Below are 14,857 nucleotides of genomic sequence, written 5' to 3' on the forward strand. Positions count from 1 at the left end.
CCAGAACAATAGCAGCCACCACCACAACAAACAGTGTCACCACACTGCTTACATAAGGCAGAGATTAGGCCATTCTTCAATATTTTAAAAGCAAGTAACAAAAGGCCTCCAGGCAACATTCCATTCCTGTCATTTAATCAAAAGCAGCCCAGTACTGGAGAAATTTATATAAAAGGGGATGGTAATCAAGTAAGCGTCAGGTTTCTATTCTCCTAAGTAAAACAAGCCTGAAGATATGTATAAAGCACACTGTGTCTTGCCAGCCTTAAAATGGATCCCTTAATGTAGGTATCTTCTTCCCTGCTCCTATATCCGCCCTTCCTCCATCTCCACCCTCCCACTCCCCCAAGCTCTTGCCAGTCCTTCCCTTCTCCCTTCCCGCTCCCCCTCTCCCCTTCCTCCAACCTCACCCCCACCCCTGCCCCCAACCCCATGCTCACAACTTTTGCCCGGCAATCTTGTTTGCTTCCAATTTCCAGGAAGATCTATATATATATATGTTTTTCTTTGGGTTCACCTTGTTATTTGGCTTCTCTAGGCTTGTGAACTATAGGCTTAATGTCCTTTGTTTATGGCTAGAGTCCACAAATGAGTGAGTACATACCATATTCATGTTTTTCGGTCTGGGTTATCTCACTCAGGATAGTGTTTTCTATTTCCATTCATTTGCATGCAAAATTCAAGATGTCATCGTTTTTTACCTCCGAGTAGTACTCTAATGCATGTATATTCCACACTTTCTTTATCCATTCTTACATTGAGGGGCATCTAGGTTGTTTCCAGGTTCTGGCTATTACAAATAATGCTGTTATGAACATAGCTGAACAAATGCTTTTATAGTATTGTTGGGCATCTATTGGGTATATTCCCAAGAGTGGTATTGCTGGATCCTGAGGTAGGCTGATTCCCAATTTCCTGAGAAACCACCACACTGATTTCCAAAGTGGTTGCACAAGTTTGCATTCCCACCAACAATGGATGAGTGTTTCCCTTACTCCACATCCTCTCCAGCAAAGGCCATTATTGGTGTTTTCGATTTTAGCCATTCTGACAGGATCCCAGGTGTCCACGGGGATGTCCCCAGCTAGGTCCTTGGACAGCCCAGGAGAGGGTGCCTGAACTGTCCTTGCCCCACTATCACACTGATGATTATCTCAAATATCACCATAGAATCTTCATCCGGTGTCGGATGGAGATAGAGACAGAGACCCTCATCAGAGCAACAGTCTGAGCTCCCAAGGTCCAGTTGAAAGGCAGAAGGAAGGAGAAGATGAGCAAGGAAGTCAGGACCGCGATGGGTTGGTCCACCATCTGAGGCAGTGTGCCGCCTGATCTGATAGGAGCTCACCAAATACAGCTGGACTGAATCTGAATGAGCATGTGATCAGACCAGACTCTCTGAATGTGGCTGACAATGGAGGCTGACTGAGAAGCCATTGATAAAGGCACTGGGACTTGTTTTTAAGGCATGTTCTGGCTTTCTGGGACCCTATTCTATGTGGATGCACAGCTCCCCAGGCCTGGATGTAGGGGGGAGGGCCTTGGACTTCCCACAGGGCAGGGTTCCCTGCTCTCTCTCAAGCAGGGAGGGAGAGGGAGGAGGGGGTATCGAGGAGCAGGAGGGAATTGGGAGGAGAGAAGTAAGTGTAAATATTTGAATGGGGAAAAAAAAGCTTACTGTGTAGTCTATATGAACACACATTTTTTCTGTGAAACACTCAGAGGCTTTTAGTGTTACTTATCCTTCCCCATACTGCCCTCCCATCCCCTCTGCCTCATTCAATCCTAACACTCAAGACTTTTGAAATGTCTTATGGAAACCTACTACTGTAGAGGCTTCCTAAAAGGCATATGTATATATACATATATAAAATAAGCTATCTTATAATGGGGGGCAATGACACTCCTAGAGATCATTAGCTATCAAATAAAAAGCCCAATATTGGGTATGCCTTGCCTCTTTCTGAGTTGTTATTCAGTAAGATTCCCCTCTCAAAATTCCCTCCTCCAAATTATAAAGATTTTGTTTTTTGTTTTGCCATTGCTCTTGGTTACTGTCATGGTTTGAATAAAAATAGTCCCCACAGACTCAAAGAAAGTGTCTCTATTATGTGTGGTCTTGTTGGAGAAAGTGTCCCACTGTGGGGGTGGGTTTTGGGGTCTCAGAAGCTGATGTTAGGTCTAGTGTGGCATCACTTTTGGATCAAGATGTAGAACTCTCAGCTCCTTCTCCAGTGCTATATCTGCCTGCACGCCACCATGCTTCCTGTCATGATGATAATGGTCTGAACCTCTGAACTGGAAGCCAGTACCAATTAAATATTTTTTTTATAGGAATTGCCATGGTCATGGTGTCTCTTCACAGCAATAGGAACCCTAACTAAGACAGTCACTCTCCAGAACTCGGAGTAAAAACCTACTGCTAAAGATACTACACATCTAGACAACAGGATATGAGAAATCAAGCTGGTACCACCCTGGAAGCTTCTTCTTTGCATCCTAACTTTCACAGGGCTGGAATGTTCTATGCATCCTACCGGGGGAAAGTCAATAATAGTCCTACTTGTGAGCACTGCACGCTACAATAACGACTGTAAGAGCCAGAGGGCATGGATGTCTGCAGTAAAACAGTATTTGTCAGACACGACAGCTCAGCTGCACACATCAACTCAGAGCAGCTGGGAATACCCACGATTTGCCCAAGATCAAGCAACCTGAGTCCAAGCAGAGAGACGGGAGGTGCTGGTGATGTCCCACGCCCATCTGGGGAGCTACTAGCAATTGATGGCTGCTAGGGTATGGGAAAGTCAGTTTTCGTCAGGAATGCAGCTCCAGTGGATGGTCCCACATTCATACACATACCAGCAGTACTAAATGGATCCAGCAGGTATTAAAATTTTTAAAGAAAATGCATATGAAATTAGGAAAGAAGGAGGGAAGGATAGGGAAGGAATGGAAGGAAAAGAGGAGGATTTATCAAAATACATATGCATATGAATATTAAATAAAATATTTTCAAAGAGAAAAAGAAACAGCCAGAGACAAAAGAACATTTCTTTTCTGAAAAGTCAAACTCTGTAAAGCAGGGTGTCCTGGGGCTGCTTCTGACAAAAGAGAAAAGAATGCCTTTCAAATCAGCGAGGCAGCTCTCACACTCGGCTCAAAACTCCATTACTACCTCATGGCATGGAAGGACGAAAGCCACTTTTCTAAGAAGGAAGGGTACAACTACTGTGCTCATGTGTCTGGAGAGATGGCTCAGCACTAAGAGCACTGCCTGCTCTTTCACAGGACCTGGGATGGATTCCCATGGTTGTCTGTACCTCCAGTCCCAGGGATCCCACTTCCTCTTCTGGCCTCTATGGGTACCAGACACAAACATGATGCATGACATACATGCAGATAAAACATGCATATGCATAAAATAAACACATAAAAATTCAAACAAAACAAATGGTGCTTTGAAAAATGGATTTTAAGGATGAACTTAAGAACTGTTGGCCTTCTCAACTACTAGCTAAGGTTCCTCATGCTTCAGAAGGCAGAAATGGTGATGAAAATTTTTAAAAATTATGTTGAAATTATTGCTGGCAATTTCTTTAAGAAAACAGATGCCTCATACTAAAGTATTGTTTGGCATATGGCTTTAACATGTAAGGAGGGATTGGATTGGGTGAAGGGAATGAACAAAACTGCGGGCGGTGAAGAATCAATAAGCAGAACAGCCTCCTCAATGGCTTCACAAGGAAGTGGACTGAGCCACATACTGAGATTCGGTGACTATGAGAAAACTGAAAAAAATGGAGTCTAGATAATATACACACAGCATTAAGAAAAACACAAAGCAATCTGAAATTTCTTTGTACTAATAAGCCATTGAAAATAGTAAATAGTCATGAAATTCTAGTTTACTATGTTGGTCTATCAAGGAAATACAACTAGAGATTACCCTACTGCAGACACAGGGTGCTTTTCTACAAGTAAAATATTTCTTTTAAAAACTTTTACATTTACTTATTTTTATTTATTTAGTGTGTGTGCATGTGTGGTGCAGTGGACAACTTGTGGAAGTTGGTCCTCTCCGTGGGTCCCAGGGATCTAACGCAGGCCATCAAATTGGATGGCAAGTTCCTTTACTCCCCACCCCCACCCTACCCTGAGCTATCTCCCCAGCTCACTGGAAAAAATTTTACATGTGTTTATTTTGCTTGTAAATTTTTACCTAAAGCTTTACAGGAGCAAATGGTCTCTGTGGGTTTCAGAGGCTGCTGAGTCAGACCGTGGAAGAATGAGTTCAAACTGTGCAGGGTACATCATCGAGCTGAAGTCACCTCTACAGACCACCTACTTCAACTTTTCTGATGCTACTCACTGAACTGTAATGATTTATTCAAGAAAACCACCTACTAGAATTCAACGGGCTGCTGACTCTCAGCCCACTCAGTCAAGTACAATAATGTTGCCACAGTTGTGCTACTCAAAAAACAGGATTTTCTTTAAAAATGAATAAACAAAAAACAAAAGCAAGGGGCTGGAGAGATAGTTCAGTTGTAAAGAGCACTTGCTAATCTTCCAGGGGACCTGAGTTTGATTCCCAGAATGCATTTGGGAGGCTCACAACCATTTCCAAGGTATCAGATGTCTTTTACACGTATGTATGTCTTCCAATTCTGGTCTAACTCCACTCCTTGATTTCCTATCAACAAGCCCCATTCCAGGTTTGCAATGCCTTTCTCAGACAGAGCAAAATCTAACCGCCATATTCTTAATATATGTACTTATTTACTCAATGGCACTAATCTACTACCGCAGCCTTTCCAGCTAGCTCTGGTAAAAGTCACCTTTGCAACCCTTCTTCCTAATCAGGTAAGTACTCTATTCCCTCAGACACCAGGGCACACTACTGCCAATACTGCTGCCCTGCCCCCTCTGTCCTCCCTACTGCATTTCCTAGGCATCTGAACACTGTGGCAAGAAGGGAAAGAATTAACAGATAGATGCTGTCCCAGGATTTCTATCAATGCAATAAAACACCACAAGAAGGGTTTATTTGGCCGACACTTTCACAGCATTGTTCATCACCGAAGTAAGTCAGGGCAGGAACTCAAACAGGGCAGGAACCTGAAGGTAGGCTTGCTCCACATGGCTTGCTCAGCCTGCTTTCTTATAGAACCCAGGACCATCAGCCTAGGGGTGGCACCACCCACAATGAACTGGTCCGTCCCCCAATAGACACTAATTAAGAAAATGTTCCACAGGCTTGTCTGCAGCACAGTCTTATGGAGGTATTTTCTCAATGAGGTTTCTTCCTCTCAGATGACTATAGTTTGTATCAAGTTGACATAAATCAAGCCAGCTTAAGCAACATGATTTTCAAACTTTTGCCATAATCATTACCCCTTCCCCACGACTGCTATTTAACATGTGTTCTGTGTATAGCTCCATCTTAAGGAATCAGTAACTGGCTTTTCCACATTTGACATAAGAATGATCTACAAGAAATGGTACTCAACAGTTAAATCTGAAAAATTCCATCAGCTGGCCCTCACTCCAAAATCATAACAGTGTATGGCAAAATATTATAAAGACTTCTGAAGCAGAAGAAAGGCTTAAAAACTCCTTGACTGATCACCTACAAAGCTAACACAAGGCAAGTACATACAAAATTTAATTCAAATATTAAAATTTGCAAAAAGTGCTGTATAGTGTACTTTCATAGTATCCCACACTGCTCCGTGATGAATTAGGAAATCCGAAGAAGGATACTCAATTTGTGACAATAAAACTAAGAAAGTAGCCATGAGGTGGTGGCGCTCACCTTTAATTCCAGCACTCAGAGGCAGAGGCAGGTGGATCTCTGTGAGTTCAAAGCCAGCCTGATCTACAAGATCTAGTTCCAGGACAGCCAAAGATACACAGAGAAACCCTGTCTGGGGGGAGGGGGCTAAGAAAGTAACAAAGTCTATCCAGCATTCACGAGGATTGGATAACAGAAGCAGATAAAGCCAGCAAAGGGTTAACAGGTCACTTAGCAACTGGAGTGTAGTAACACCTCCTTTTTTGAGTGATTATTGTATTCTTGCTCACTGAAAAGCCCTGTCTAAAATCACAGATCATCCAAACTTTGTCACTTGAACACGTATCAGTAAGAATGACACATCTGCCTCTTGCCTGGAAAGTCTAACTGACTGACATGGAGAAGCAGCCTTGGTTTCCATCACAGATAAAGGGCTTCAGACCAGGAAGTTTGAACATGCTACAAATCTATGCTAACATCATAGTTTTCAAGATGGCAGGATTCTGAGTTTAAGTCTACACTAGACGGTAACCCTATTACACACAGCCCTACCATTGTCTGAGCCTATTAAAACATGACTTCATCTAAATGTCACCCAAAACACCTTCCTTCCAAATGCTCCCTCTGTTTGTTGATGTCACTGTTGAGCCTGCTGTGCAGTCTCCTTCCCTGCAGCAAGCCACAAAATCTGGCACTATGACATTGTAAATTTGTCCCTAACCAGCAAGACAAAATCAAAATGACATTTGCTGCCCAATCTCTTCAAGTCTGTTTAGATCACGAAGAGTTCCACAAGGTCAGGAGAAGGAACTAGCTGATTTAAGGACCACAGTGTTAGCCACCACAGAGAAGAGCTCACGGGGCAGCCAAGACCAAGCTTTATCTTCTTCACCAGTGAATCAAGGATTGTACTCTCCTAACACAGCTCCCAAGTCTCCATCTAGAGACAGAGCCCTTGGTGAAGAATAAGTCAGTATCTTACTGCCCTCTGCTTTCTGCCCAGCTCTACTTTTTCCCACCCCATTTCTGACGATGCATCACTGATGATCACTGGGGGTGATCAACATTCATGACCATGGCACTGTCTCATGGAAGAAAGAGAATACACAGATAATAAGCTTTTGGAGCCACTTGGGGGAAAGAAATTAATTCTCCACAAAAGATCACGGTGCATAAATTGCTCCCTGCTATGATACAGTACAGCATTCTTTTTCCACAATGCTTTAGCATACTAGTCACATAAAATATAAAAAAACGCTAAAATTTAAATCCAGACAAACTCTGTCTAGAATAAAACTACTGTATTATAAGAGTTGCTATTACCTTAAATTCTGACAGCCATTCTTCCACAACCCCTATCTCTGAGGTGAACATCTTTCCACATTTGTTCCGAACCTTCAACCTGAAAATGAATATAGAAAATGTGAAATATTTGAACTTATTTGTATTTCATTTTTAATACTATCTATGTATAGAGGTGTTCCTGTATTAACCTCTTACTTGGGAAATTGCAAATATAAATTACTACATTCATTTAAAAATCAAGGCCCACAAGCAAATCTTAATGCAAGATTCTAACAAAAGCATAAATATCATACAATAATAAAGCTGCCTCTACAATTTTCACTCATCTTTCAGGAGTGCCAGCTTGAAACAGAGAATGGGAGGGGCTTTGAGAGAGGACACTCCATTTTCTGGCTTCTTTTGATTGCTTTGTATTAAGAGAATTTTTAAACAAAAGTGACAATATCCACCATAAAGCTACTCAATAAGGGTTACTCCGAAGAGTGACTTAAGTATAAAAATAACACACACACCAAAGGAAATGTAAATTTCTATTTCATGCAAAATCAATGTACAATCTCCTTTTCTTCACCTATCCCTCTAAGTCTGCGTATCAGACTTAGACAAGTGTTTCCTGAGGGAAAACACTTACTCTAGTTAAACTCTGAGCTGCTTGATTCCAGCACAAATCTGACCTACTATAGATTCTTCTCAGCGATGTAAACATAGCAGGAAGTGAGGCCCAATGGTAAGAAACAGAATCCTGAGTCCACTCTTACTTGTAAGTGTGACTTTGGCAAGACATTTCCCTTGCTTCTGTATTCATGAAGAAATGGTAACCACACATCCTATTCCAAGAGACTATTCTGAGGATTAAGTTTCATAATGCAAATAAAAGCATTTATCACAGTACCTGGCAATAAGGATTACTATTCAGTAATAAAGAATACCACAAACCCAAGGAACCTCTACTCCACTGTCTACCCAACCATGCAGACATACCTAAATGAAAAACACAGGTTCTTGCCAACAAATAAGTTAATTCATAGTGACTTGAGTGGTAAATATCTACTTTTCATATAAAAAAGGAGCCCATTATCTTTGGATCAAGTCAAGACTATCAGAAAAACATACATACTGTGTGCACTGTGTCATCGATTCAATAGACCTGTCTACACAGGGTTTTGAAATTATGTTCAAATATTATCCAGAGTACTGTTGGATCAGGTTATCACCCTTAAAATTCAACAGCGGAAAAAAAAAATCACACCTTCAGCTCTCAGTATGGGAAAACTCTCCTGTACAGCAAATGTTGTTTTTATATTGACCGCTGTGAATCATAACTGATTGCCTTGTTTGACTCTAGAAAAGTTGAAAGGAAAAGTTTCCACCCTGACTTGATCAAAAAGGCAAAGCTCCATGAATTTCATCTATCATTTTAGTTCAGGTTCGGTCATGTTGCTGTTGGGCTGCTCTGTTTGTCTTGTTTGGTTGGCTACTTGGATGGTTTCTGAGACAGGGTCTTACTTTAGCACAACTGCCCTCAATGCACAGCCCTCCTGGTTCAGCAGGACCCACATGCTCAGCTACTTCCCATTCTCACCTTCTTCCCACCTCTACCTACTGACATTCTATTTCCTTTTGTATATATTTGCAAAACAAAGCAAATACAGACACGTGTGTTTTCTTGTATATTCTACTTCTGAATAAATGATAAAAAGTTATCACGAATAGGCCATAATAAATTCTTACAAATAATAGGGATGGTGAAATTTTCATAAAAATCCAAAACAACTGCTATTAAAATTAAGACTTATTTTTATACTATTAAGAATCAATAGAATGTGCAAAAGGCACAGGATAGTCAAGGCCGTCTTGAAAACAACTGAGCTGGAAGACCTGAGCTTCCAGACAGCAGAGTTTACTATAAAACCTAACAAGCCTTACAGCTAACTCAACATAGCATTCTCAGAGGGACAGAAAAATAAGTCGGCAGACCAAACAGTGGTCAGAAGCAGACCTACGAATACATGGCCATTGATTTACTGCAATTTTATGAGGGAAGAACACAATAAACGTGGCTAGGCCAACTGAACAGATGTGTGGGCGCAATAAACAAATAGCCATGATGCCCTGGATCACATAACACGCAAAACCCATTTCTAGTCAAATTATAGGTCTAATTAGAAAAAAATGTAAGAAAGGACTTTCATAACCCGGGGTAGGGACAGATTTCTTAAAAGGCACAAAAGCACTAATCATAGGAGGGAGAAGTACATTGGATGTCACTAAACGTAAGGATTGTTTATTCATCAAAAGATAACACTTAAAGACTAGAGGGCAAAGTTAGAGAGTGGAAGAAAGTTTTTTCAACTCAGCATATGTGTACACAACCCACATAAAGACTATTTAAGAAGGCAGAAGACCCAATAGGAAAACCAAAACCACCCCTTAGCCAGGCAGAAACCTAACAAAAGAGAAAGAAGTACTCAACTTCATTAGTTATCAAGGGAGAGTCAGTAAAAATGTACAACAAAACATGACGCATCCCTTTTCATCTCCCTACCCCCAACACACACACTAAATATGGACAAAATGAAAGACAGACGATACCATGTGTGGCAGTTTCCAATTGGTGGCTGTGCAGGGAGGACTGGGGGAGGACAAGAGGTGTGACTTGCTAAAGGAAGTATATTATTGGGGGAAGGCTTTGAGTTTCAAAAACTCCTGCCATTTAAATTAACTCTCTCTGCTTCCTATTTGTGGATTAAGATGTTAGCTCTCAGCTGTTGATCCAGCTCCATGTCTGCTTGATTGCTGCCATGCTTCCCACCATGATGGTGGTAGACTCCTGTATCTCTGGAACCATAAGCCCAAACGACTCTTCCGTTTATAAATTCTTTCCCCTTGCTATTTATTTCCTTGATACAGGGTCTTGATGTAGTTCAGACTGGATTTGAACTCGTTATGTATCCCAAACTGGCATCAAACTTAGCCGTTCTCTTGCCTTGGTTTTCCAAGTATTGAGATTGCAGGAGTGTGCCATAACACTCAGAACCTATAATAGTTTTAAATTATGAAGTCAATCCAATTCCTGGAGGATACTGTTAAGAAGTAAGCCATGTATAGAAAAGCAAATAAGCCAACCTCAAAAGCAGAAACAGAATGGAATGAAAATGATTAACACATGGGAATGTCGGGGGAGACGTTGGACAGGGTGAATAGAGTCTACCTTTCTAATATGCGTATATGAAAACTATCACGATGGTAGATCTTTTTTGTTTGTTTGTTTTTTGTTTTTTGGAGTCAGGGTTTCTCTGTAGTTTTGGAACCTGTCCTGGAACTAGCTCTTGTAGACCAGGCTGGCCTCGAACTCACAGAGATCCACATGCCTCTGCCTCCTGAGTGCTGGAATTAAAGGGCGTGCACCACCACTTTCTAGCACGATGATAGATCTTAAAGGTTCTCACCACACAAAAGAAAAGTAAGAATAAAGAGTGCTGGGCGTGTTAATCTGTTAATCACAATGTGGACATATATCAAGACATTATTTTGGCCAGGCCCATAATAGCACCTCTTGGAGAGGCTAAAACTGGAGAATGGCCATAAAGCCAAGGCCAGCCTGGATTGCACAGTGAATTCAAAGCAAGCCTGAGCTACCTTTTCTCAAAATAAAAAATAAAGTAAAATAAAAATAAAACAAAAAAATCAGAAACATGGCATATATAATAAACATATATCTATTTTTGAGACAGGGTCTGACCCAGACTAGCCTCAAACTCATAATCCTGCTGCCTCTGCCTCCCGAGTGCAGGGTATATAATTTTTATTTGTCAATTATAATTTAGTAAAGCTTTGAAGAAACCAAATCCATACATGGTTAAAAAAATAATAATAATGACCCTTTTAACGTGACTTTTTTTTAACTTTTTAAAAAATTTTGACATTCTAATTGAAACATTCTTCCCTCCAAACCTCCCATATGCCCCTCCCCACTATACCTCAAACTTATGGCCTTTGCTTTCGTCAGTTGCTAGTGCATGCACATCTGTATGTGGATATACAGATATATCCCCAAATATGGCCTTAATATTCCTAAATACGCTTAATCTGTCTAATGTTACTTGCATGTATGTCTTCAAGGCTGACCATTCTGCATTGGACAGCCAACTGGTACACTCTTCCCTGGAAAGACATCTCTCCTGTTTCCAGCTTTCCTTGGTTGCCTTACAGTCCTTTGTAAGGCTGAGGCCTCATGGGCTTTTCCTTCTCCACTTCAGCATGTTCACTGCGGTTGTCCTTGTTCGGCTTACATTTGGGCAGTCATGTTGGTGAGACATTATGGGTATATCTTCTGACATCAGTAGGAGACACAGTCTCACAGCAAACCCCCTAATCCTCTGGCTCTTACAATCTGTCCACCCCTTTTGCAAGTTCCCTATGCTTTGATTGTGGGAGTGTTTTGTACTGTATCCATTGGGACTGGGTTCCACAATTCTGTATATTGATTAGTTGTGGTTTTCTTTTTCAAATTGTTTTTATTGAGCTATACATTTTTTTTCATTCCCCTTCCTTCTTTAGTTATGGTTTTCTATAATGGTCTCTGTTGCAGGAGCTCCTTCCGCTCCTTCAGCCAATAGCCGCTGAGTATCCATCTGTCTCCATCTGTTGCAAAGAGAAATTTCCTTGATGAGGATTTAAGACTACACTTATCTGTGATGATTAAGGACAGATAGATTGTTTGTTGTTAGGGATTATACTTTACTATTTAGTAAAGTAGTGGTTGTAGATTTTCCTCTAATAACCATGACACACTTAGTAGTTAGCTGGGTTTCCAGTACCAGGAATGGTTTCTCTCTTGTTGAGCAGGTCTTAAGTCCAATCAGAGAGCTGTTGGTTACCACCAAGGTATGTGTACCACCACTGCACTCTTAGGGTTATTGTGCCATGCTGGTTGTTGATGTAGTTCATAGGTGTTATAGCTGGGTAGGGCTGTTGGTTGCCCCCCCTCATTTAGAAGCTTGCATGATGCCTATTGGTTCCACGAAAGCTAGTTCTCAGGAAGGATGTAGCCAGGTTAGTTCCAGCTCAGGGGTCTCTGAGTCCTATTTCTGAAATGCATGGTATCTGCAGCAACAGGGACTTACCTTTCACCTCTAGGAGCAATGAAGGGAAATAGCAATAGGCTGTATATTTTGGGAGTGTCTTAGATAGCTCTGGCCAACAACTCAAAAGAGAATTTCTCATGCCTAGTATTTTTTAGGTGGCCTTTGACTCTTTGACCCATATGAGGAAAGTTCATTAAAATTATAAATGATATTTATACACAGAATTACATGTATTAATTTTTCAGGTAAATAATTAATATGATTCCACATGGCCTTTTCGGACATCCTTATTGTTATTTTACCCACTTCTTCTACATTTACTTCCCTCCCTCTCCATAAAGAGTCCTTCCTTTCCCACGCCCCTATCAGTTCACTCATATCCTGGTATTTCACTTTACCCTACCCCACCTTCTGTATCTACCCTTCCCCCTCCCTCCCTAAGGAGCTCCCTTTCCCATTTCCCTATTCAGATGACTTGTACCCTGCTATTCCCCTCTCTATTGTCCCCAGCTCCTTATCCTGGCAAAGATTCACTGGTTATACAGGTTATGTACTCACTTCTGAAGATTTGGAGCTAGGAACCTCCAATGAGAGAACGTGCATCTTTCTGGATTTAAGCTGCCTCATTCAATATGATCTTTCCTAGTTCTATTCATTTATCTAAAAAGCTCATTATTTCATTTTTCTTTCAGCTGAATAATATTCCATAGAATGTATGTAGCACATTTTCATTACCCATTTGTTAACTGAAGGACATTTAGGCTGGGTGAGCAAGTTTATGTAAAATTGAATGTCTAGTCCTTTGTGTATATACCAAGAGTGGTGTAGCTGGATCTCAAGGTAAATCTAATCCCAGGTTCCCAAGGCACCACCATGCTGATTTCCATAGTGGCTTTACAAGTTTGCAATCCCACCAGCAATAAATAAGTGTTTCCCTTTCACTACATCCTCTCCAGCAGGAGCTGTCATTTGTTTGTTTTACTGATGATGGTCATTGATTTGGCCATTCAATTAAAAGTAGTTTTAATTTGCATTTCCCTAATAAGTAAGGATGCTAAATATTTCTTCATTTCTCAACTACTTGTGTTTCTTCTTTTGAGAACTCTCTGCTGTCTGTACCCCATTTTAAAATTGAATTACTTGTTTTCTTGATGCCCAGGTTTTTCTTTTAGTTCTTTATATATTTTATATGCTAACCCTCTATTGCAGTGGTTCTCAACTTTTCCAATGCTGTGACCCTTTAATATAGTTCCTCATGTTGTGGTAGCCCCCAACCATAACGTTACTTTGTTGATACTTCATAACTATACTTGATGCTGTCATGAACTGTAACATAAATAACTGATATGCAGGATTGTCTTAGGCAAAAGGGTCATTCAACCCCCAAAGGGGTCCCCACAGGTTGAGAACTGCTGCTCTACTGGATGTGTAATTAGTAGAGTTTGTTTCCTATTCTGTAGCTTGCTGCTTTGCCAAACTGAGTGTTTTCACTTTCGTGAGGTCCCATTTATTAAATGTTGTTCTGGTGTCTATGCCATCGGTGTCCTATAAAGTCTTTTCCCATACCAATGAGTTCAGGGCTGTCCTCTGATTTTTCTTCTTATGATGAGGTCCTTAACTCATTTGAAATTGAGATTTGTGAAAGGTGATAAATATGGGTCTATTTGCATTCTTCTACATGAAAACATCTAATCCAGTTAGACCAGCACCATTCACTGAAGAGGTTTTTCTTTCCAGTGTGTATTTTTTTGCTTATTTGTCAACAACAACAAAAAATTAGGTGTCCATAGATGTAAGGCCTTCTGTTTGGGTCTGCAATTTGATTCCACTGATCAACATGTCTGTTTTTGTGCCAATACATGCTGTTTTTATTACTGTAGCTCTGTAGTACAATTTGAGATCGGGAATGGTGACACCTCCAGCAGTTCTTTTATCATTTAGGAGGGTTTTATCTATCCTGTATTGTGTGTGTGTGTGTGTGTGTGTGTGTGTGTGTGTGTGTGTGTGTGTGTGTGTGTTTCTACATGAAGCTGAAAATTGTCCTTTCAAGTCCTGTGAAGAATTGTGTTAGAATTTTGATGGGGATTACATTAAATGTGTAGATTGCTTTTGGTGAGGCAGCCATTTTCACCACATTAACCCTACCAATCCACAAATCATGGGAGATCTTTCCATCTCCTAATGTCTTCTTCAATTTCTTTCTTTAATGTCTTAAGCTTTTTATTATATAAGTCTCTCACCAGGATATTTGTTTCAGGCCGTTGTGAGAGGTACTGTTCCCCTGATTTCTTTCCCAGTCTGTCTGTCAACAGCATATAAGAAGGCTGGTGACTTTTGTGTTAATTTGTATCCTGCTACTTTGCTGAAAATGTTTATCAGTTGTAGAATTTTCCCGGTGGATTTTTTAAGGGATTTTACATAAAAATCTTATCTGCAAATAAAGATACTTTGACTTCTTCCTCCCCTATTTGTAACAAGTTCATCTTTTAAAATATCTCATCATAATGATGATGCACACCGTTAACCCCAGCACTCAGGAGGCAGAAGCATATGATCCTTGAATTCAAAGCCAGCCTGGTCTACAGAGCAAGTTTCAGGATAGTCAGGGCTACACAGAGAAACCCTGTCTTGAAAAATAAATAAAAGAAAATTTCATTACAACAAGAAG

General features: G+C 40.7%; 1 protein-coding gene across 2 annotated transcripts in view; it reads right to left on the reverse strand.

The window, feature by feature from the left end:
* The window catches only part of Hycc1 (hyccin PI4KA lipid kinase complex subunit 1), a 70,736-nt gene that overhangs the window by 35,684 nt on the left and 20,195 nt on the right, over positions 1 to 14,857 (reverse strand). For both annotated transcript variants that reach the window (XM_075955788.1, XM_075955789.1), the window contains exon 2: positions 7,121 to 7,199. In XM_075955788.1, the coding sequence (XP_075811903.1) occupies positions 7,121 to 7,171 (51 nt within the window). In that variant the 5' untranslated portion in view covers positions 7,172 to 7,199. The remainder of the gene's footprint in view (positions 1 to 7,120; positions 7,200 to 14,857) is intronic.

Source organism: Microtus pennsylvanicus, chromosome 21, assembly GCF_037038515.1.
Source record: "Microtus pennsylvanicus isolate mMicPen1 chromosome 21, mMicPen1.hap1, whole genome shotgun sequence".
In the NCBI taxonomy this organism is placed as follows: Eukaryota; Metazoa; Chordata; class Mammalia; order Rodentia; family Cricetidae; genus Microtus; species Microtus pennsylvanicus.